The sequence below is a fragment of the Nycticebus coucang genome, chromosome 3, assembly GCF_027406575.1.
Source record: "Nycticebus coucang isolate mNycCou1 chromosome 3, mNycCou1.pri, whole genome shotgun sequence".
NCBI lineage: Eukaryota > Metazoa > Chordata > Mammalia > Primates > Lorisidae > Nycticebus > Nycticebus coucang.
In genome coordinates, this window is record NC_069782.1 from 120,252,136 (window position 1) to 120,270,637 (window position 18,502).

At 37.6% G+C, this 18,502-nt stretch overlaps 1 protein-coding gene across 5 annotated transcripts in view; it reads left to right on the forward strand.

Moving 5' to 3' along the window:
* RPP30 (ribonuclease P/MRP subunit p30) overlaps positions 1–17,718 on the forward strand; it is a 37,631-nt gene extending 19,913 nt beyond the window's left edge. For 2 of the 5 annotated variants that reach the window (XM_053583898.1, XM_053583901.1), the window contains 6 exons: positions 8,098–8,214; positions 9,032–9,061; positions 9,439–9,476; positions 9,861–9,940; positions 13,881–13,979; positions 16,319–17,718. In XM_053583898.1, the coding sequence (XP_053439873.1) occupies positions 8,098–8,214; positions 9,032–9,061; positions 9,439–9,476; positions 9,861–9,940; positions 13,881–13,979; positions 16,319–16,359 (405 nt within the window). In that variant the 3' untranslated portion in view covers positions 16,360–17,718. The other 3 variants (XR_008378792.1, XM_053583899.1, XM_053583900.1) reach the window with 3 other exon arrangements.
* The last annotated feature ends 784 nt before the right edge of the window (positions 17,719–18,502 follow it).

Consider the following 18,502-nt stretch of genomic DNA (forward strand, 5'->3'; position numbering starts at 1 on the left):
AAAGAATCTCTTTCTGTTGCCCTGGCATCAGCCTAGCTACAGTAACCTCCAACTCCTGAGCTCAAGTAGTCCTCCTACCACAGCCTCCTGAGTAGCTGGAACTACAGGTGAGTGACGTATCTGCCTAAGTTTTCTCTTTTTGCTAGAGATGGGTTCTTGCTCTTGCTCAGGCAAGTCTTGAATTCCTGAGCTCAAGTGGCCCTCCCACTTCAGCCTCCCAGAGTGCTAGGATTACAGGCATGAGCCACCACGCCCGGCTTAAGAAGGATTTTTTAATGCAGCATGTATCTTTACCTTCCCTTTGATTTTTTTTTTTTTTAGTGTTTTTCCATTTCAACATTATTTCCATTCAGTAATGATTTCCAGTTTGTTGAGTTATTTTTGTTTTAGACTCGTCCTGATGTCCCTCAGCACTGTCTTATCCCTAATCCTTTTCTATCTTTGTGGTCCTCTTAGTGCCCACTGAAATGTCCAGTAAATAATGTCGGAAGCACTGAGGTGGTTCCAGGAATTGGGGTGTGTGTGTTTGATTTAGGTATGAGTGTGCTGTAAGCTTTATTTTTCATTGCTCAGGAAACTACGACGAATCCTTTGTTGATCCAGTGTTTGCCTGGGTCCCAGGAAACTTGCTGGTATCAAAATTTTCTGTGTGGCCCACAAACAAACAAAAAGTACCCCCAGAAACAAAGTTAAAAGGCAAATGACAAGCTGGTGGAAATATTTTCACTCATGACAGAAAGGCTAAGCCCTGTAATATATGAAGGAGCTCCTAACCAAAAAATGAATTAATATGAAGAAGACATTTTACAAGAAGGGAAATATAAACAGTCCTTAAATATACAAAAAGATGCTTGAATTTACCATAATAGAAATTCCCATTAAAATCAATCATGGAAGAAGACAAAGTGCCTGTCGACTCACAAATGGGTTAATAAATTGTGGTATATGTACACCATGGAATATTATGCAGCCTTAAAGAAAGATGGAGTCTTTACCTCTTTCATGTTTACATGGGTGGAGCTGAAACATATTCTTCTTAGCAAAATATCTCAAGAATGGAAGAAAAAGTATCCAATGTACTCAGCCCTACTATGAAATTATAGCCCAAGAAGAAGGGAAAGACAGAGAGGGTGGGGAGGGGAGGATGGGTGGAGGGAGGGTAATTGGTGGGAGCACACCTAAGGTGCACTTACAAGGGTACATGTGAAATTTACTAGGTGTAGAATATAAATGTCTTAACACAATAACTAAGAAAATGCTGTGAGGGCTATGTTAACCAGTTTGATGAAAACATTTCAAATTGTATATAAAACCAGCACATTGTACCCCATGATTGCATTAATGTGCACAGTAGCAATACACTCTGTAGTAAGGCTGTGGGAAAGCAGGTATTCTCATACTTTGCCGATAAATTGGAACAATCCCTATAGGGGATGAGTAATTTGGCAACAACTATGAAATATAAATACATTTACTGGCTTAAAACAACAGAAATGTATTGCCTTACAGTTCTGGAGGCTAAACATCTGAAATTAAGATTTCAGCATGGTCCCATTCCTCTAAAATCTACAGAGGAATCCTTCCTTATCTTTGTTTAGCGCAGCGGTTCTCAACCTGTGGGTCGCGACCCCTTTGTAACAATGAAAGTACATCCTGCATATCAGATATTTACATTACGATTCATAACAGTAGCAAAATTACAGTTATGAAGTAGCAATGAAAATAATTTTATGGTTGGGGGTCACCACAACATAAGGAACTGTGTTGAAGGGTCGCAGCATTAGGAGGGTTGAGAACCACTGGTTTAGCTTGTGGTGATTTCATGAGAGTCTTCAGTGATCCGTGGCTTTGTCTTCACGCTGCATTCTCCCCACGTGTCTCTGTCTTCACGTCTGTCTTCTTGTAAGGGTCTCAGTCATGTTGGATCAGGGGCCTACATGTTCCAGTGTGACCTCATCTTAACTATCTTAATTGCATCTATGGTGACCCTATTCCCAAATACAGTTGCCTTTGGGGAAGGGTTAGGACATATATTTTATGGTTAGAGTCACAGTTTAACCCTTAATATCCAGCAATCCCACTTTGCTGTTTAGTCTACAGATACATTGACACAACTCAAAGTCTTCCCAGTAGAGGCTTGGTGAAATATATACTATACCTCTACAGCATAACTACTCAGCTACAAAACAACAGGGAAGTTAGGAGCTGGCATAGAAAAGCTTTCAAGTTAGGACAAGAATGTAGCAGACTATCTCTTGGGTAAGAAAGAGAAAAAATAACATATATCCATATTTGCTTATATTTGCATGAAGAAACTCTGGAAGAAAACGTAAGAAATTAATAAAAGTGATTATTGGCAGAGGGGTTGAGGCAGGTGAGATCAGAGAGACAAGTACAACTTTTTATTGTTTCCTTATGTTTCTTTGATTTATAATCATGTGAACAAATTACCTATCTCAAAGAATGATACATCTAAAGGATGTCATCCATTTATTGAATTCAATAAAGAATTAATGGGGAATGAGTATATTGTCCCAGTAATCAATTCCCTATTCTCTTCTTTCTCTAAAGCTTTACTTAGCACTTGGAACTTAATTGCCAGTGTCTCTGGATTCAAGTCTCATACACCTGCCCTTGGCAGCATCTTTATGACTTATGTCTCATTAGTAAAGAAATGTGAGCCATCCCCCATGCCAGAATCTGTGAATGAATAAAAGCCAATCAGGCCGGCACTATTATGAAGAGGCTATAATGAACAGTCATTTGATGTACATAAGGAATTTGCATTAAAATGGTCTTAGAAGCAGAATCCCAGATAATTAGTCTATATTTTATCTACCTAAAAATTGTAAAATAAGGTGTTATGAAAGAAATATTCACAACTTTCAATAGCACATAATTTTTCTTTTTCAGGAATTCTCTTAGCTTTAAAGTGAGCTTGATTAATCTACTAAGATCAAAATCAGAAATTTTTTCTTAAAAAATAATTAAGCTGATAATTATGTCCTTTTCTTTCCTTCTCCAACCTACCACCCACCACCAAAAGAGTTTTGATTTTGATCTGGTCCCTACAAGGTTCTAGAAATTTAGATTTAGTCAGTTAGAAATGTTTGGGGATCTGGTTGTCAAAACCCTGTATATCATCTACATTTTTTATTCCTCCCCTTCTTCATCCTACTGCCTTGTGTTGTGGTTTTACAACTTGTAAATCAGCCCTTTCCGCTAATTAGGAGTTTTGGTAAAATAAATAGCCAAGGAGATAGTTGACACATGTAATATAGCTAAAGGTGATTTTTCACTTATCTAGGGATTTCACTTAGCCAAGTCCATAATGTTTCCTTTATGATGGATAATTTATAGTGAACAGCATTATCACATGACCTCTTTTCCCTGGATTACTATTTATTCACTCAAAATATAAATATATTACACATTTTTTGTGTAAAAGGCAACTTTGTGTTAGAGAGATGTGATGCCAGCTCTCAAGAAATATATAAACTAGGCATAGAAAATAGGTATACATTTAACTGTGGCAGAAACAGTATCGTAACAATGTCCTTTCCAAAAATAATCAACATAAGATAAAGAATTAGAGGTGGGAAAAGATTGTCAAAAAATGGGAGAGGAGGAAGGTTGCAAGATGGAAAATAGCATTTGAATTCTAACTAAACTAGAACTGGATATATAGGAAAATGTAAACTAAAATCTGGGAGCCAACAAGTTGCATACCAATGGGGTCAGGAATGGTTTGTTTTCACTTGTCCTGGTTTGCAACTGTTAATACCAAAGGATAAGTTAAGGAACGTTTGGGGGATGGAAGAAAGGGAACCTGTGTTCAGAAAGGGAAGGGAGAAGGTGCCTTTTAGGAACACCTGAATTAAATCAAGGTGGACTGCCAGTTCTGAAAGAAGACACATTTCTCCATTTCCTATACATACTCGGGAATAAACCCCAGCAGTCACAGTTGGACCAGTCCCAGCTTATTCTCTGGGTAACAAACTCATTTGCCAGGTAGAGACTTGCACCATACGGCCTGGTCTGTGCCTACCATCTTTTCTTTATTCATTCAAAAGGTTACTGCAACCGGAGTCGCTTTTGCACTTGGGTGACAGCTTATCACCTCTGTGCTAAAATCCTTCAGAAATCCCTTTGCTGTTACCAGAGCTGAAGGACCTACACAGCTGGCCCGCCTCATCCTCTTTGGTCTCATCTCCAACCTCAGGACTTCCCTTCATTCGTTCCTTTCCAGCCTTTGACCTTCTCTACCTGCTACCATGCTCCACCCCAGAGCCTGTCACGTGTTCTTCCCACTCTCTGAAAATGCACCTTTCTCTCCTGTTTAACTACTTGTTTCTTTTTTCCTTCACTCTTAAACTTCTTTTTGATAGCACTTGTCAACAGTTGAAGTTTTATATTTTTTATGATTATTTGATGGTCTCTCCACTAACCTGTAAACTCTAGAAAGGAGGAACCATCTTAGCCTTTGCACACAGTGAACTTAAAACATGTCTGTTACAAATGGATGAAGTTAATTGAGACACTCATCAGGGAAGCTGAATAATGTAGTGGTCGATTTCATTGCTATTTCCACATCTTCCAGGATTTCTTATCTATAGATCCCTATGTAGTAAGAGTTCGTTAAATAATAATGAAATTTCTTATTCTCATGAGAAAGGCTAAGTTTGTTTGGTGAGCAGAACAGAATCATCAAGGGCCCAGGCTTCTTCCAATTTTTTACAGGATAAACTTAAGTCCAGCTAAAAATCTGGGGCTCTATTACTAAGGAAAAAGGTGAGGACAGTTTACAGTCTGCTACAATGCCTAATGGTATTATAAGGGTTAAATATGTGCATAAGACTCTCAACACAGTGCAGCACATGGTCAACACTCAGTTCGCCATGGCTGCTGTTATTCCCTCATTCAACATATATGTAATAATGACATACTTGAGAAGTCCTGTTACCCCCATTCTTTGTGCTTTTTCCAGCTCTTCATATCTTAGTCTCTTTCTTCATTATTTCTTTTTTTTTCATTTTATTTTATTTATTTATTTATCGGAGACAGTCTCACTATGTCACCCTTGGTAGAGTGCTGTGGCATCACAGCTCACAGCAACCTCAAACTCTTGGGCTTAAGCAGTTCTCTTGCCTCAGCCTCCCAAGTAGCTGGAACTAAAGGCTCCCAGCAATTTTTTGTTGTTGTTGTTATTGTAGTTGTTGTTAAGCAGGCCCTGGCCAGGTTTAAACCCACCAGCCCCGATGCATGTGGCCGGCACTCTTAACCACTGAGTTAGAGGTACCGAGCCAATTTTTTTTTTTAATTTGGGATTCATTGAGGGTACAAAGATAGGTTACACTGATTGCATCTGTTAGATTAAAGTCCTTCTTATAATTGTGTCCCACCCCCAAGAGGTGTGCCATACACCATGACCCCCCCAACTCCCTCTCACCTCCCCGCTCCCAGCTCCCTCATTCCCCTGCCCCCCACCTGAAGGATTTGGGTTTTTCTTTTGTGAGGGTATGTATTAGATCATCTACTGTCTTCATATTAGAATTGAGTACATTGGATTCTTCTCCCTTCTTGGGTTACTTTGCTAAGAAGAATGTTTTCCAACTCTATCCAGGTTAATGCAAAAGATGTAATGTCTCCATCTTTTTTAATAACTGAATAGTATTCCATGGTACACATATACCACAGCTTATTAATCCATTCCTGGGTTGGTGGGTATTTAGGTTGTTTCTACATTTTGGCCATTATAAATTGAGCTGTCTTCTAAGTCTAGTGCAAATGTCCTTATGATAAAAATGATTTCTTTTTTTTCTGGGTAGATGTCTAGTAATGGGAATTGCAGGATCAAATGAAAAGGTCTAATTTGAGTTCTTTGAGGATTCTGCATGCTTCCTTCCAGAAAGATTGTATTAGTTTGCAGTCCCGCCAGCAGTGTAAAAGTGTTCCCTTCTCTCCATATCTACACCAGCATCTGGAGCTTTGAGACTTTGTGATGTGGGCAATTCTCACTGGGTTTAGGTGATATCTCAGGATGGGTTTGATTTGCATTTCTCTGACAATCAGGGATGATGAGCGTATTCTCAAATGTTTGTTGGCCATTTCGTCTGTCTTCATCAGAGAAGGTTCTGTTCATATCTCTTGTCTAGTGGTAGATGGGATTGTTTACTCTCTTTTTGTTGATGAATTTGAGTTTTCTGTAGATTCTAGTTATCAAACCTCTGTCAAATTGATACCCTGCAAATATCTTTGCCCATTCTGAAAGTTATCTTTTTTGCTTTACTTGTTGTGTCTTTAGCTGTGCAGAAGCTTTTCAGCTTAACTAAGTCCCATTTGTTAATTTTTGTTGCTGTTGCAACAGCCGCTGAAGTCTTTATCATAAAATCTTTTTCTAGTCCAATATTGTCAAGACTTATCCCCACACTTTCTTCTAAGATTTTTATCGTTTCATGTCTTAGATTTAAGTCTTTTATTCATCTTGAGTCAATTTTTGTAAGTGGTGAAAGGTATGGGTCGAGTTTCAGTCTTAATGTGGTTATCCAGTTCTCCAGCACCATTTGTTGTATAGGGGTTCTTTTCCCCACTATGTGCTTTTGTTTGGTTTATCAAAGATCAGATGGCAAGTAGAGACTGATTTTGTCTCCTGGTTTTCTATTCTGTTCCATATGTCTATGTGTCTATTTTTGTGTCAATACCATGCTGTTTTGATTACTGTGGACTTGTAATATTAGCCTGAAGTCTGGTAGGGTGATGCTTCCTTTTTGCTTCCTTTGATATGGTGTATTTTATTTCTTCATTCTTGAGTTAAATTACTTGGTTTACTGTGTTTCTTTTTATTACTAAGAATAGCCTTAGCTATGTGGAGTTTTTCTGGTTCCATACAAAACGAAGTACTATTTTTTTCAGTTCTTCAAAATATGATGTTGGTATTTTAATGGGGATTGCATTGAATCTATAGATTGTTTTGGGTAGAATAGACATTTTGACAGTATTGATTCTTCTCAACAAGATAATGGTATGTTCTTCCATTTGTTAATGTCTTCTACAATTTCTTTTCTTAGGGTTTCTTAATTCTTTTTGAAAAGCTCTTTCACCTCTTTTGTTAGGTCTGTTCCTAGCTATTTCATTTTCTTTGAAGCTACCATGAAGGGAATTGTGTCCTTGATTTGCTTCTCAACTTGGCTGTTACTGGTATATTCAAAGGCTACTGATTTGTGGACATTGATTTTATACCTTGAGATGTTACTATATGTTTCAATCACTTCCAGGAGTTTTGTGGTTCAGTCTCTAGGGTTTTCTAAGTATAAGATAATATCATCATTAAAGAACAAGAATTTGACCTCCTCTACCCCCATTTGGATGCCATTTTATATCCTTCTCTTGCCTGATTGCATTAGCTAGAACTTCCAGAACTATGCTGAATAACAGTGGTGGTAGTGGACATCCTTGTCTGGTTCCAGTTCTAAGTGGAAAAACTTTCAGTTTTAGTCCTTTCAGTATGATGTTAGCTGCAGGTTTGTCATAGACGGTATCAATCAGTTTAAGAAATGTGCCCTATGCCTGTTTTCCTAAGTGTTCTTGTTAGAAAAGGATGCTGAATTTTGTCAAATGCTTTTTCTGCATCTACTGAGAGGACAATGTGGTCTTTGTTTTTGCTTCTATTGATATGGTGTATTATATCTTTCTTCATTCTTGAGTTAAATTACTTGGTTTAACTGTGTTTGCTTACAGTTTATCCTAAGTGTGGGGAGTACATCTTTGTTTTTCTTTTCATAATTCACATAGTAATAGCCCTTCTGCCACCACAATGGGACTTTGCTTTCCTTAGCCTCTTTGTAATTCCTATTTATATAAAGTCAGCTGCCCCACAGCTAAGATAAACTCTGTTAGTCAAACTGAGCCGTAGATCTGTTTTATTCTTGTGGATAATGCTGTGTAGATGTGAATCAGTCTTTGTCTAAATTGTATCTTGACATGCAGGAGGTAAGTGGTAGAGGATGAAGGAGGAAAGTGAAGGGCAGCTTCTGTGAGAATTAAGTAGGACAGTGTGTGTTTATCTTTGACAATTTATTTTCTTTATTTCCTGTGAAGGCAATTGACCGAGGCCTGGGGTTTGAACTTGTCTATAGCCCTGCTATCAAAGATTCTACAATGAGGAGGTACACAATTTCCAATGCCCTCAATTTGATGCAGATCTGCAAAGGAAAGGTATGGTTCTATAATTTTAGATGTTTTCATGTCTAGCAGCCTATTATATTATTAATACATGAGAATTGTCAAACTAATTTATTTTCTTCAAGTAGAAAGTTCTCAAGGCACAGAAACAAATTCTCCCATTTCAATGAGCTTTGCAAGTTTTAAGGGAAAGAAAAATATCGAGGGAAAAATAGTTTAAGAGAGAAAAAGCCTTTATCTTTTGTTAAGGAATTTGCAATTTACATGCTGTGAAAAGAGTAGTCTAAATAACAAAGGTTTGTCATCAGTGAGTTGAATTAAGGTGATATGACTTTTTTTTTTTTTTTTTGTAGAGACAGAGTTTCATTTTATCGCCCTCAGTAGAGTGTCGTGGCATCACACAGCTCACAGCAACCTCCAACTCCTGGGCTTACGCGATTCTCTAGCCTCAGCCTCCCGAGTAGCTGGGACTACAGGCGCCCGCCACAATGCCCGGCTATTTTTTTTTTGTTGCAGTTTGGCCGGGGCTGGGTTTGAACCCGCCACCCTCAGCATATGGGGCCGGCGCCCTGCTTACTGAGCCACAGGTGCCGTTTTTTATCTAGTTTTTTAAACTTAATTCATCTTTGCTAAGATTTATTTAGAATTCTGTTTCCTTTTATAGGCTGCCTTTGTTTGACATGTAATCTTTCCCTTTTTCACTTTAATTATTTACCTTATCTTTGAAACAAGTTGGTGTTTGAGCTTTAAATTTAAAAGTGTGATTTCTGGTTATTTGTATTATGAGATTCTTCAATTGCTTTTTTTTATATTTATCTAAGATTAATATTGATCACTTTCTATTTTGTAGAATGTAATTGTTTCTAGTGCTGCAGAAAGGGTGAGTCTAACTTGAAGTACTTTGTTTTCACCTTTAAAGTTATAAAACTTTGCAGAGTTTCAAACTTTGTAATGAAAGTTTATTGCATGTTTTCTATTTTAACTATTCATTTGTTTATTGTAATTGCTGAGGAATAACATCCTCATTCTCTTCAGCTTAGATTCTGTTTATATAAATAGTTTTTTTACTGTTACAAAATGCTTTTCAGGGTTACTTTATATTTTTAAAGATTTATGAAGCCTATCAAAATTATAAGGACTTGTGTAGTTAACTTTCTTATTTGAGGGTATATAAGTATGTTACTAATCTACTACAAATGTTATGAGTCATGGAAATGTTATGAATACTTTCATATCTATTTTTTTATTTTATTTTAGCCTTTAGAAATCAGAGGGCCGTATGATGTCGCAAACTTGTATCCTTTTCTGAATTAAGAAGTTGGTGAAATTTTCTTTTAGCAAATTTGGAACTTGAAGGAAGCAGTATTGTTGTTTAACATGATATTTTTCTCAACCTTTTACTATAATTTTATCAATCAATTAATAGTTAAAAAACAAATTACATCAGATTGTAGGTAGCTTTGTCCCTCTGTTTTTTAGATTAAGCATGAGATAGTTTTATATGGTAAAACTTTAGAGTTAAATGAGTGTCTCCTCAGATGTATGTTCCAGCTGGGCTAAGGACTGCTGTGGAATTAACTGGTCTCCAACAAGACCAGGATAGCTGGCATCTTCAGATGTTTGTGTTACTCTCATGTCCTTGGCTGACTCTGGGTTGAGATCTTTAACGGCCCCACCAGAGGGTTGCTGTTTGGGCTATCTGAAAGTGATGCCAAGGCTGCAGTGTCCACCAACTGCCGAGCAGCACTTCTCCATGGAGGTGAGCAAGTTCTTCCAATAAAACTGGATGGTTGTATTAGAAGCAAGTCGTTTTTCATCAAATAATTGAGCCATCTATTTTTATTATCCTGCCCTGCAGAGTTCCTTTGAAGTCATCTTTTCTCAGACTGTTCTAACCTTTCTTGCCTTCCCTTCAGACTTTCCTTCCTATAGTTTGTGCAATGAATATAGTCTGCACTTCAGAAATGAGTATTGAAGGAGTTCTTTCAATCCATACCTGTATGTTCTTGCCCAAATCTTTTCTCTTATTTATTTATTTATTTAAGACAGGGTCTCTCTCTGTCACCCAGGCTGGAATGTAGCCTTGAACTCTTGGGCTTAAGTAATTCTCTCGCCTCAGTCTTCCATACGTGCACCAGGTTGCCCGCTTCCCTGAGCATATGTTGATAGCCACTTCTAATCTCCCTGACTCCTTTCTCTCCAGAGGGGCATGCTTTTCTCTGTTGAAAATTTCTCTTTTAAGAATTGTTATGTGGGGTGGCGCCTGTGGCTCAAGGAGTAGGGCGCTGGTCCCATATGCCGGAGGTGGTGGGTTCAAACCCAGCCCCGGCCAAAAAAAAAAAAAAAAAAAGAATTGTTATGTGAAAAATATATGTTAATTAGTTTGTCAGGAAATGCAAACAGCGTATTTAGAAGTTGATATTTTGTCAAAGGAACCTCTGAGCTCCAGAGCCAGTCCAAAAACAGCTTTTTTAAAAACCCGACAAAACTTGACTAACTTTTGCGTTAATTGCAACTCAGAGTGAGTTTTCTTTTCCCGTTTTTTGTACGTGGTCAAGTATGTGCTGACTGTACGTTGTGTATGTACCTCTTCTCCTCGCTTCCTCTACTGGACCCACTGATTTCTTATTTCATAAGATGATAAAAGTTGAAGTATGCTGAAACTTTAGAAAATGAAGATAAAGCTTTATTAAAACAAAAAATTTAAACTTTTGATCTGCTATTTTGTCTTCTCTTTGTAATTTTTAGAACTGGTTGTAGTTAAGAAGTAGTTCAGTTGGTATCATCCAGTTGAATTTTAAACTTCAGAATAAGTTGCTACACGTAGACTATTATTTATCATACAAACAGTTACATACTGAGGGCTCATGTGTTGTGTCTGGATTGTAATGACCTTATTCCCACTTGAGAGAACTATTCACTATATTGGCATGAAGTTCTGCATTTTACTTCAAAAAACTATTTAACATATGTATAAAGTCAAGCTTTTATAGATGCTAAACCAGAACAAGTCTTGTGGACTTTAGATGGCATTACCATTCATCCTAAAGTGCCTAGGACAGTCCTAATTTATACCTGCTGTTCCTGTAAAATTATTAACACTTGCCTGTTTTCTGTTACCCTGGTTTTAGTTGGTATTGGGATCAGAGTGAAACAGTAGTGTGATGTGCTCCTAAGCTTGCTAGTTCAGCTTAGGTTACTTTGGAAATAAAAAGAAGTCTGAGGCAAAGAGTATCAGAATTCTCCTTATTATACTGTCATAGATGAAATCTTATGTGGCATCTTGAGTGCCACATTTAATGGCAGCAAGCACACTGGACACTAGCAAAAGATGTCTCATAGGTGCTTAATAGGTCTGTTAACCAAGATTAGAGAAGGCATGGATGCAGTGCAGGCATATCTACCTAGCACACTAAAACTCAGACACATACTGGCTGGCTGTCAACATTGGAATGCCTGCCACTGGGAATCAGGATTAGATTCTGAGAAGTTCCAAAAACCAGCGAATTGTAATCTTTAAGAGGTTGTAGGGAAATGACAGAGGAAAGAGGTTCAATGTCAAAAGTCTTTGGCCTATGATTGACAAGGCTTATGTCTTCCATCAGCATGGATCTGTTGGGAACACCTGCCTTTTTTTATTGAGACAGAGTCTCACTCTGTTGCCCCAAGCTAGAGTGCCATCGCATCTGAGTTCACAGCAACCTTAAACTCCTGGGTTCAAGGTATCCTCTTGCCTCAGCCTCCCAAGTAACTGGGACTACAGGTGCCTGCCACAATCCCCAGCTAGTTTTTCTATTTTTAGTAGAGTTGGGTTTCACTGTTGCTCAGGCTGGTCTCGAACTCCTGAGCTCAAGCAATTCTCTTACCTCGTCCTCCCAAAGTGTTAGGATTACAGGTGTAAGCCACCACACCCTGCCAGGAACACCTGCCTTAAATCCTCATGAGCAAAAGAGTAGTTTGCTTGCAGATAATTACTTTAGAGCTAGTTTTAGATTTTCCTTGGCAGGGTGATTAAAGGAAATAGTATATGGGAAAACATTTTATAAATTAAAGCCCTATACAAATGTAACTTCTTGCTATCACAAAAAATGAATTTGTTTTTAAAAGATGCTAAAAGTTACTTTTAAATATAGCAATGAATGTCCCCAGTTTTTATAATCTGTTACTTTAGATTAAGGAGTAAATAATAGTGCAATAAAAATAAGACACATCTGAGCTAGAACTAAAATAATTTTGAAACTAATGCATTTTGTTTTGTTACAAAGTTCTGGTTTTCACAATTTTTATATTTTTATTTATGCAAGTGATTTAAGACTACCACTCAGAAACAATGATATAAATGTGGCATTTTTATTTGGTGAAATGGAAATTATTGACAATTTCTTTTTTTGAGGTTCTTCATTAAGTTGTCATTTTAATGACCTTGAGAGCTGTATTTATCCATTTTATTAATTGAAGTATTTTCACATAACTAGCAGAGACTAGATAGGTGTGGTAAATAAATTGTTATAAATGGAAAGTTAATGGTTAACACTTTAGAGTTGACTTTACTTTTGTTACTTGAAATAAGAAATAATTCTTAACTAAATTTTTGTTCATCAAATTCTTTTGATTCTACCGCCTTTGTAGCTAATAAGTATATTGCTCCTTCATCACAGTCTCTTTCTATTTCCTAAGGACAAGGTGAATCTATTTTATGACACTGTGGTCTTTATAAGCTGTTCTTCCAGCCTTATTTCCTCCTAATTTTTTCATACTCCTTCACCAGCCATAATGTACCCTAAATATTCTCACTGAGGTTCCTCTTACCTTTTTCTTCATGCCTTTGTAAAAGAATACTTTCTTCTCCTTTTTTCCTATTCCTAGTAGTGTTAACTTTCCATGATACCTTATTGATTCATCCAGGTGGTTAATTTTTGTGGGTGCCTTTATTCCTGTTCTATTTGTTCTTCATGTGCTTATCCCACGAATTAATTGTAGGAAAAAGCACTGTCTGTTAGGCATCTTCATACTCCATGAAAATGACACAGTGCCTGGCCTATTATTGGGTTTTTAACAGAAGCTGGTTAAATTTAAGTTGACCTCTGCTGCCAACATGGTCTAAGCATTATATTTTTCTTTGTTTGTTACCATTATGTTGGTAATAGAAGGCATCAATATATTTATGAGTTTGATTTTATTCATTCAGCAAGTATTTTTTGGACACCTGTTACATAACAAGGTCATTGTTGGGGGTTGGCAATGGTGTGTAATTGATCCTTCAATAGTAAATTTCTCTCTCCTGAGGGAGATAGAATATGTGCTATAAAATGAGATAAGCACACACTCCACCATGGGAGCTATACGGTTGACTGTTGTATTTGTTGTCTTGATTTGTGTTTCTATTGTGCATAAAGCATCTGCTACACTGATGTCTGTGATTTGGTGCATAAGGTGCCATGAACAGACCATTAGACAGAACATTGCCCTGCAGCTATACCCTTGAGGTAATCTTTAGGAATGAATTCAGTGTTAATCCTGATACATGTGTATGTTGGGAAACAAGATAATGACATGTAATGGAACCAGCACCCAGTTCAGTATGGTTTATTACTTACCGGTGCTATAAACCAAAATAAGGTGATGCTACTTATTAAACTACCTTATTTTTAATTGTGTCTTAACTTCAACGTCTATTGTTTCCCTGTTTTCTTTTACAGAAACTAGAAAAACTGCTTTTGGAATTATTTCTACAGTGAAGAAACCTCGGCCATCAGAAGGGGATGATGATTCTTTCCCAGCCTGCAAGAAAGCCAAGTGTGAGGGCTGAAAGGAATGCCCCAGTCTCTGTCAGCTTTTCCTTCCTCCCTTTTATAGTTCATCAGCCACAACAAAAATAAAACTTTGCGTGGTTTACTGTTTTCATTTGGAGCTAGAAATCAATACTCTATAAAAACAGTTTATATTCAAGTCTTTACAACAAACAAAACCTAGTGGCATTAAAAAAAAAAAAAAAAAAGGCTACCAGCGTAATGAATTTAAATGTACGTTAAGAGAAAAACAGACTATTTCTCCTTCGTGTAAGTAATAAACAACCTCAGGTATACTTGAAGAAGATGTTTCAGTATTTTAAGAGATTCTTTAAAAAACATTTCATTTAAAAACTCATGCTTTTGGCCGTGCCTGTGGCTCAGTGAGTAGGGCACCAGCCCCATATGCCGAGAGTGGCAGGTTCAAACCCAGCCCCGGCCAAACTGCAACAAAAAAATAGCCGGGCGTTGTGGCGGGCGCCTGTAGTCCCAGCTTCTCGGGAGGCTGAGGCAAGAGAATCGCGTAAGCCCAAGAGTTAGAGGTTGCTGTGAGCCGTGTGACGCCACGGCACTCTACCCGAGGGCGGTACAGTGAGACTCTGTCTCTACAAAAAAATAAAAATAAAAAATAAAATAAAAACTCATGCTTTTTTACTTGATATACACAGCTTATTATTTTTTAATCTTACCACTCAAACAGTAGTTATTTTGAGAACTATTACAAATTTTATTGTGGGGTTGACTTTTTAGTTACTCTATTCCTGTGTTAAGCTTCTCTTTCATGTATTCATCAAGTCAGCATTCTTTCTAAAAGGAATTGGTATAGAATTTGTGAAGGAGAGGAATATGTGCATGAAATTACACGTGGCCTCCTTCTTTGCTGCTTTTTAACTCTATGAGATCGATGAAATAGGATTCCTTGTATTTATTTAGTTGGAAACCCTTCAAAATGTAATACTGCTCTTCCTAGTAGCTTTATTAAAAACATCAAAGCGTTGGACTCAGACAACTTTGGAAACGATTTTTTTTTTTTAATAGGATCATCATGTTAAGTCAAAGCAAATATCTGCACTTGTGCTATATTGATGGAAAGGCCCCAAAACACCATGGAGTAGAGCAAGAGGTATAGTTGAGTGAGAAGTTTTTTAAACAGGAAAAAGAACACTGTTCTGAGGACCAGAGAAAAGATTTAAAAGAGAGAAAGCTATACTGGTCTCACGAATAAGTAAAATATAGCAAAGGTTAACCACTAAAATGGGATATACTGTGTCCAGATGAGATTTATTCCAGCAATGTAAGGATATTTCAGTTCTTTTTAATTTGGCATATATTATGATATTAATAGGTTAGAAGAGTCAGAATCCTCTTAATGGATGCCAAAAGGACATTTGATAAAATTTGAAATCCACTCCTGATTTTAAAAGTGACAACCATAAAAACCTTTAGGTTATTATGTAGGAAATGTCCAATTTCAAATCAGGGTAGTTTATTATATCTCAAACAAGAAGCAGTACATTAAAGTGTGCATCTAAATTATTGACACAGTTTTGTCATCTTTATTTTTTTAATTTCAGATTCATATGGGGGTACGAATGATCAGGTTACACTGTTTGTATTAGTTAGGTAAAGTTCAGGTTGTAGTTGAGCCCTTCACCCAGGGGTATGCAGTATTCCCTTACTTTGTACCCATTCAGTGAGAGTTACCAATAGCCCTCCCTCTTCCCCTTTCCCTCCTCATCCCTTCCCCCTTCTTGAATTTAATTTTGTTTTTCTCTCATGTTGGGGTATAGTTGTTTATCTGTTGGTTTCATGTTAGTATTGAATATATTAGATGTATTATTTAGCAGTATTCTATATTGCTTTTCTATTCTTAAGATACTTTACTATGAATAATGTTCTTCAACTCCATCTGCGTAAATATAAAAGATGTAAAGTCTACATCTTTTTATGGCCAAATAGTATTCTGTGCTATACATATGCCATAGTTTATTCATCCATCCATGAATTGATGGGCACTTGGGTTGATTCCACATCTTGGCAATAGTAAATTGAGCTATGATGAACATTCTAGTGCCATTGTCCTTGTGGTATAAATGATATTTTTTCTTCTGGGTACCCAGTAATGGGACTGTGGGATTAAATGGAAGGTCTACTTTTGGCTATTTGAGGATTCCCCATACTTATTTCTAAAAAGGCTGTATAAGTTTGCAGTCCCACCAAAAGTGTAGAAGTGTTCCCCTCTCTCCACACCCCAACTGGCATCTATAGCTTTGGGACTTTGTGATGTGGGCTGTTCTCACAAGGGTTAAGTCAGTTTTGCCTTCTTAATGATAGCTTGTTTATACCAGCAGCAAAGAAGCCTGGAGAGCAAGTGGTGATGAAATCATGAAAGGCGGTTTCCACAAGTTGATGAGAATTGAATATTTTTCCTTGCAAGAAGTGGACCAAAGCCTGGAAGACGTAAGAGTCATTTGGTGCAAGGTCTGGTGAATATGTTGGATGATAGAATTTCCAAGTCCAGTTTGTGTCGTTTGAGCAGCGTTGTTTGTGTGACATGTGGTCAAGTGAACAAGAGGATTATCTGTCTCTGTTAACGTCTCAGCTACTGACTCACAAACATCTTCATCATCTCATCCACATGGTTGCACTAGAATCCGCTGTAATCTAGTGACCAGGTTTCACAGAGTTCTAGTGGACAACACCAGTGCTGGATTTCCAGACAGACACCATTAGCTTTTTTGGATGCCTTCAAGTTGTGGACTGTATGTCAGCACTTCATCTTTATCCAACCCTGGTGCTGAATGCTTGGCAATTGTCAAAAAGAATCCATTTTCATCACTTATGATGGTATAGAAATAGTTCACTTTTGTGTCATGACAGCCAAGAAAGGGATTTCTCTTCTAACACTCAGTTAATTCATGTGGAACCCATCTATCTATCCAGCTTCTTTACCTTGCTGATTAGGTCCAATTCATGCTCCGAGAACTCCATTGGCTTAGGCTGAGGGTGGATTTTCCCTGAAATCACAACTGTGCCACTTTTCTTCTTCCCTCTTCTGTTTCCTTCACTCACTGTCAATAAATCACTTTCACAAGAATCTTCATTTCGAGCGCTGCTTCCAGGGGGCCTGATTGAATAAAAAATTGGGCAAATCAAGTTGATCTGAAAAAAATTAATGCCCAGTAAACACAGAGGTGCCAAACTTGCTAGACACTAGGGGAAAATGAAAAAAAATGTATCTTTGTTTTGCTGATCAGCTTGAAAGACAAAAGAAAAAAGATTTATAAAACAAGTATTTTTGGGCAGTGCCTGTGGCTCAAAGGAGTAGGGCGCCGGCCCTATATGCCAGAGGTGGTGGGTTCAAACCCAGCCCTGGCCAAAATAAAAAGCAAACAAAAACAAAAAACAAGTATTTTCAAGGTTTGGGGGAAAGGCCATAATGTCTTATGGAAGGGGACTTAGTTTGATAGCAACCTTACAGATAATTCTATAAATTTATCCTTTAGAAATAACTGGTTAGGTATAAAGGATACACTGCAATAGCGTCTAAAATAATGTGAGAATGGAAACAAGCTAAACACAATAAGGATTAGCTAAATAATCCATTGTACATTGAAACAAAAGAATACTATGTATAAAGATGTCTAGAATAAGTTGTTTAATTGGAAAACTTACAAAACTAGGTACACAGTATCCATATATAACGTGCACAGAAATAATCAAAATAAATGCCATGAAATTAAGATTATTGGTGATGTTTGCTTCCTTTGTTACTCCTTCTGTGTTGACTCAATATTTAATAGTATTGCTTGTTCAAAAAGAGGGAAAATTCATTTATTGTGGGGGGAGGTAAAGGCAGCATGATAGACATTATGCCATGGTGGGGGGGGTCCAACAAGGGCACACCTAGGGGGAACTAACAAAATCAGGGATGGCTTTCTCTGAAATGGAGCTAGACCAAAGGGGAAAGATGAGAGTTACGAATGTGGTGGGTGGGCGGGGGTGGGAAGGAGAGCCTTCCTGGGAGCTGGCACCATGTGAAAACACAAAAGCTAGTGCCTAGATTTTTTTAAGGAACTGAAAATTCAGTAGAGTTGAAATTTAGAATTTGGCTAAGGAGAAATGAAAGTAAAGAGTTAACAGCAGCCAGATTTTAGGGGTTTTAAAAGACTTTAAGGTATTTTTATTTCATCCAAAGGGACATGGGAAGCCATTAAAAAGGAGAGTGACTGGATCAGATTTGCATTTCAGAAAAATCACTCTGTCTGAAACTTGAAAAACGAACTGGAGGTAAGCAAACCTAGAGGCCAGGAGCCCAGGGAGGGCTGTTTGGGCAATCCAGATGAGACGTAAGGGCACCTCGCATGGAAGGGCAGGTTACCAGGCTACATAGGTAGTGACCTTGGTAGGACTTGGTGGTTGATGTAAAGGGATGGGTGAAACAAAGTCAAGAGCCATTTCCAGGATTGTCCACCCCACATCCCCCACTGAGAGAGCAAACACAAGAAAGATTGCAGTTAAAGAGTTGGTTC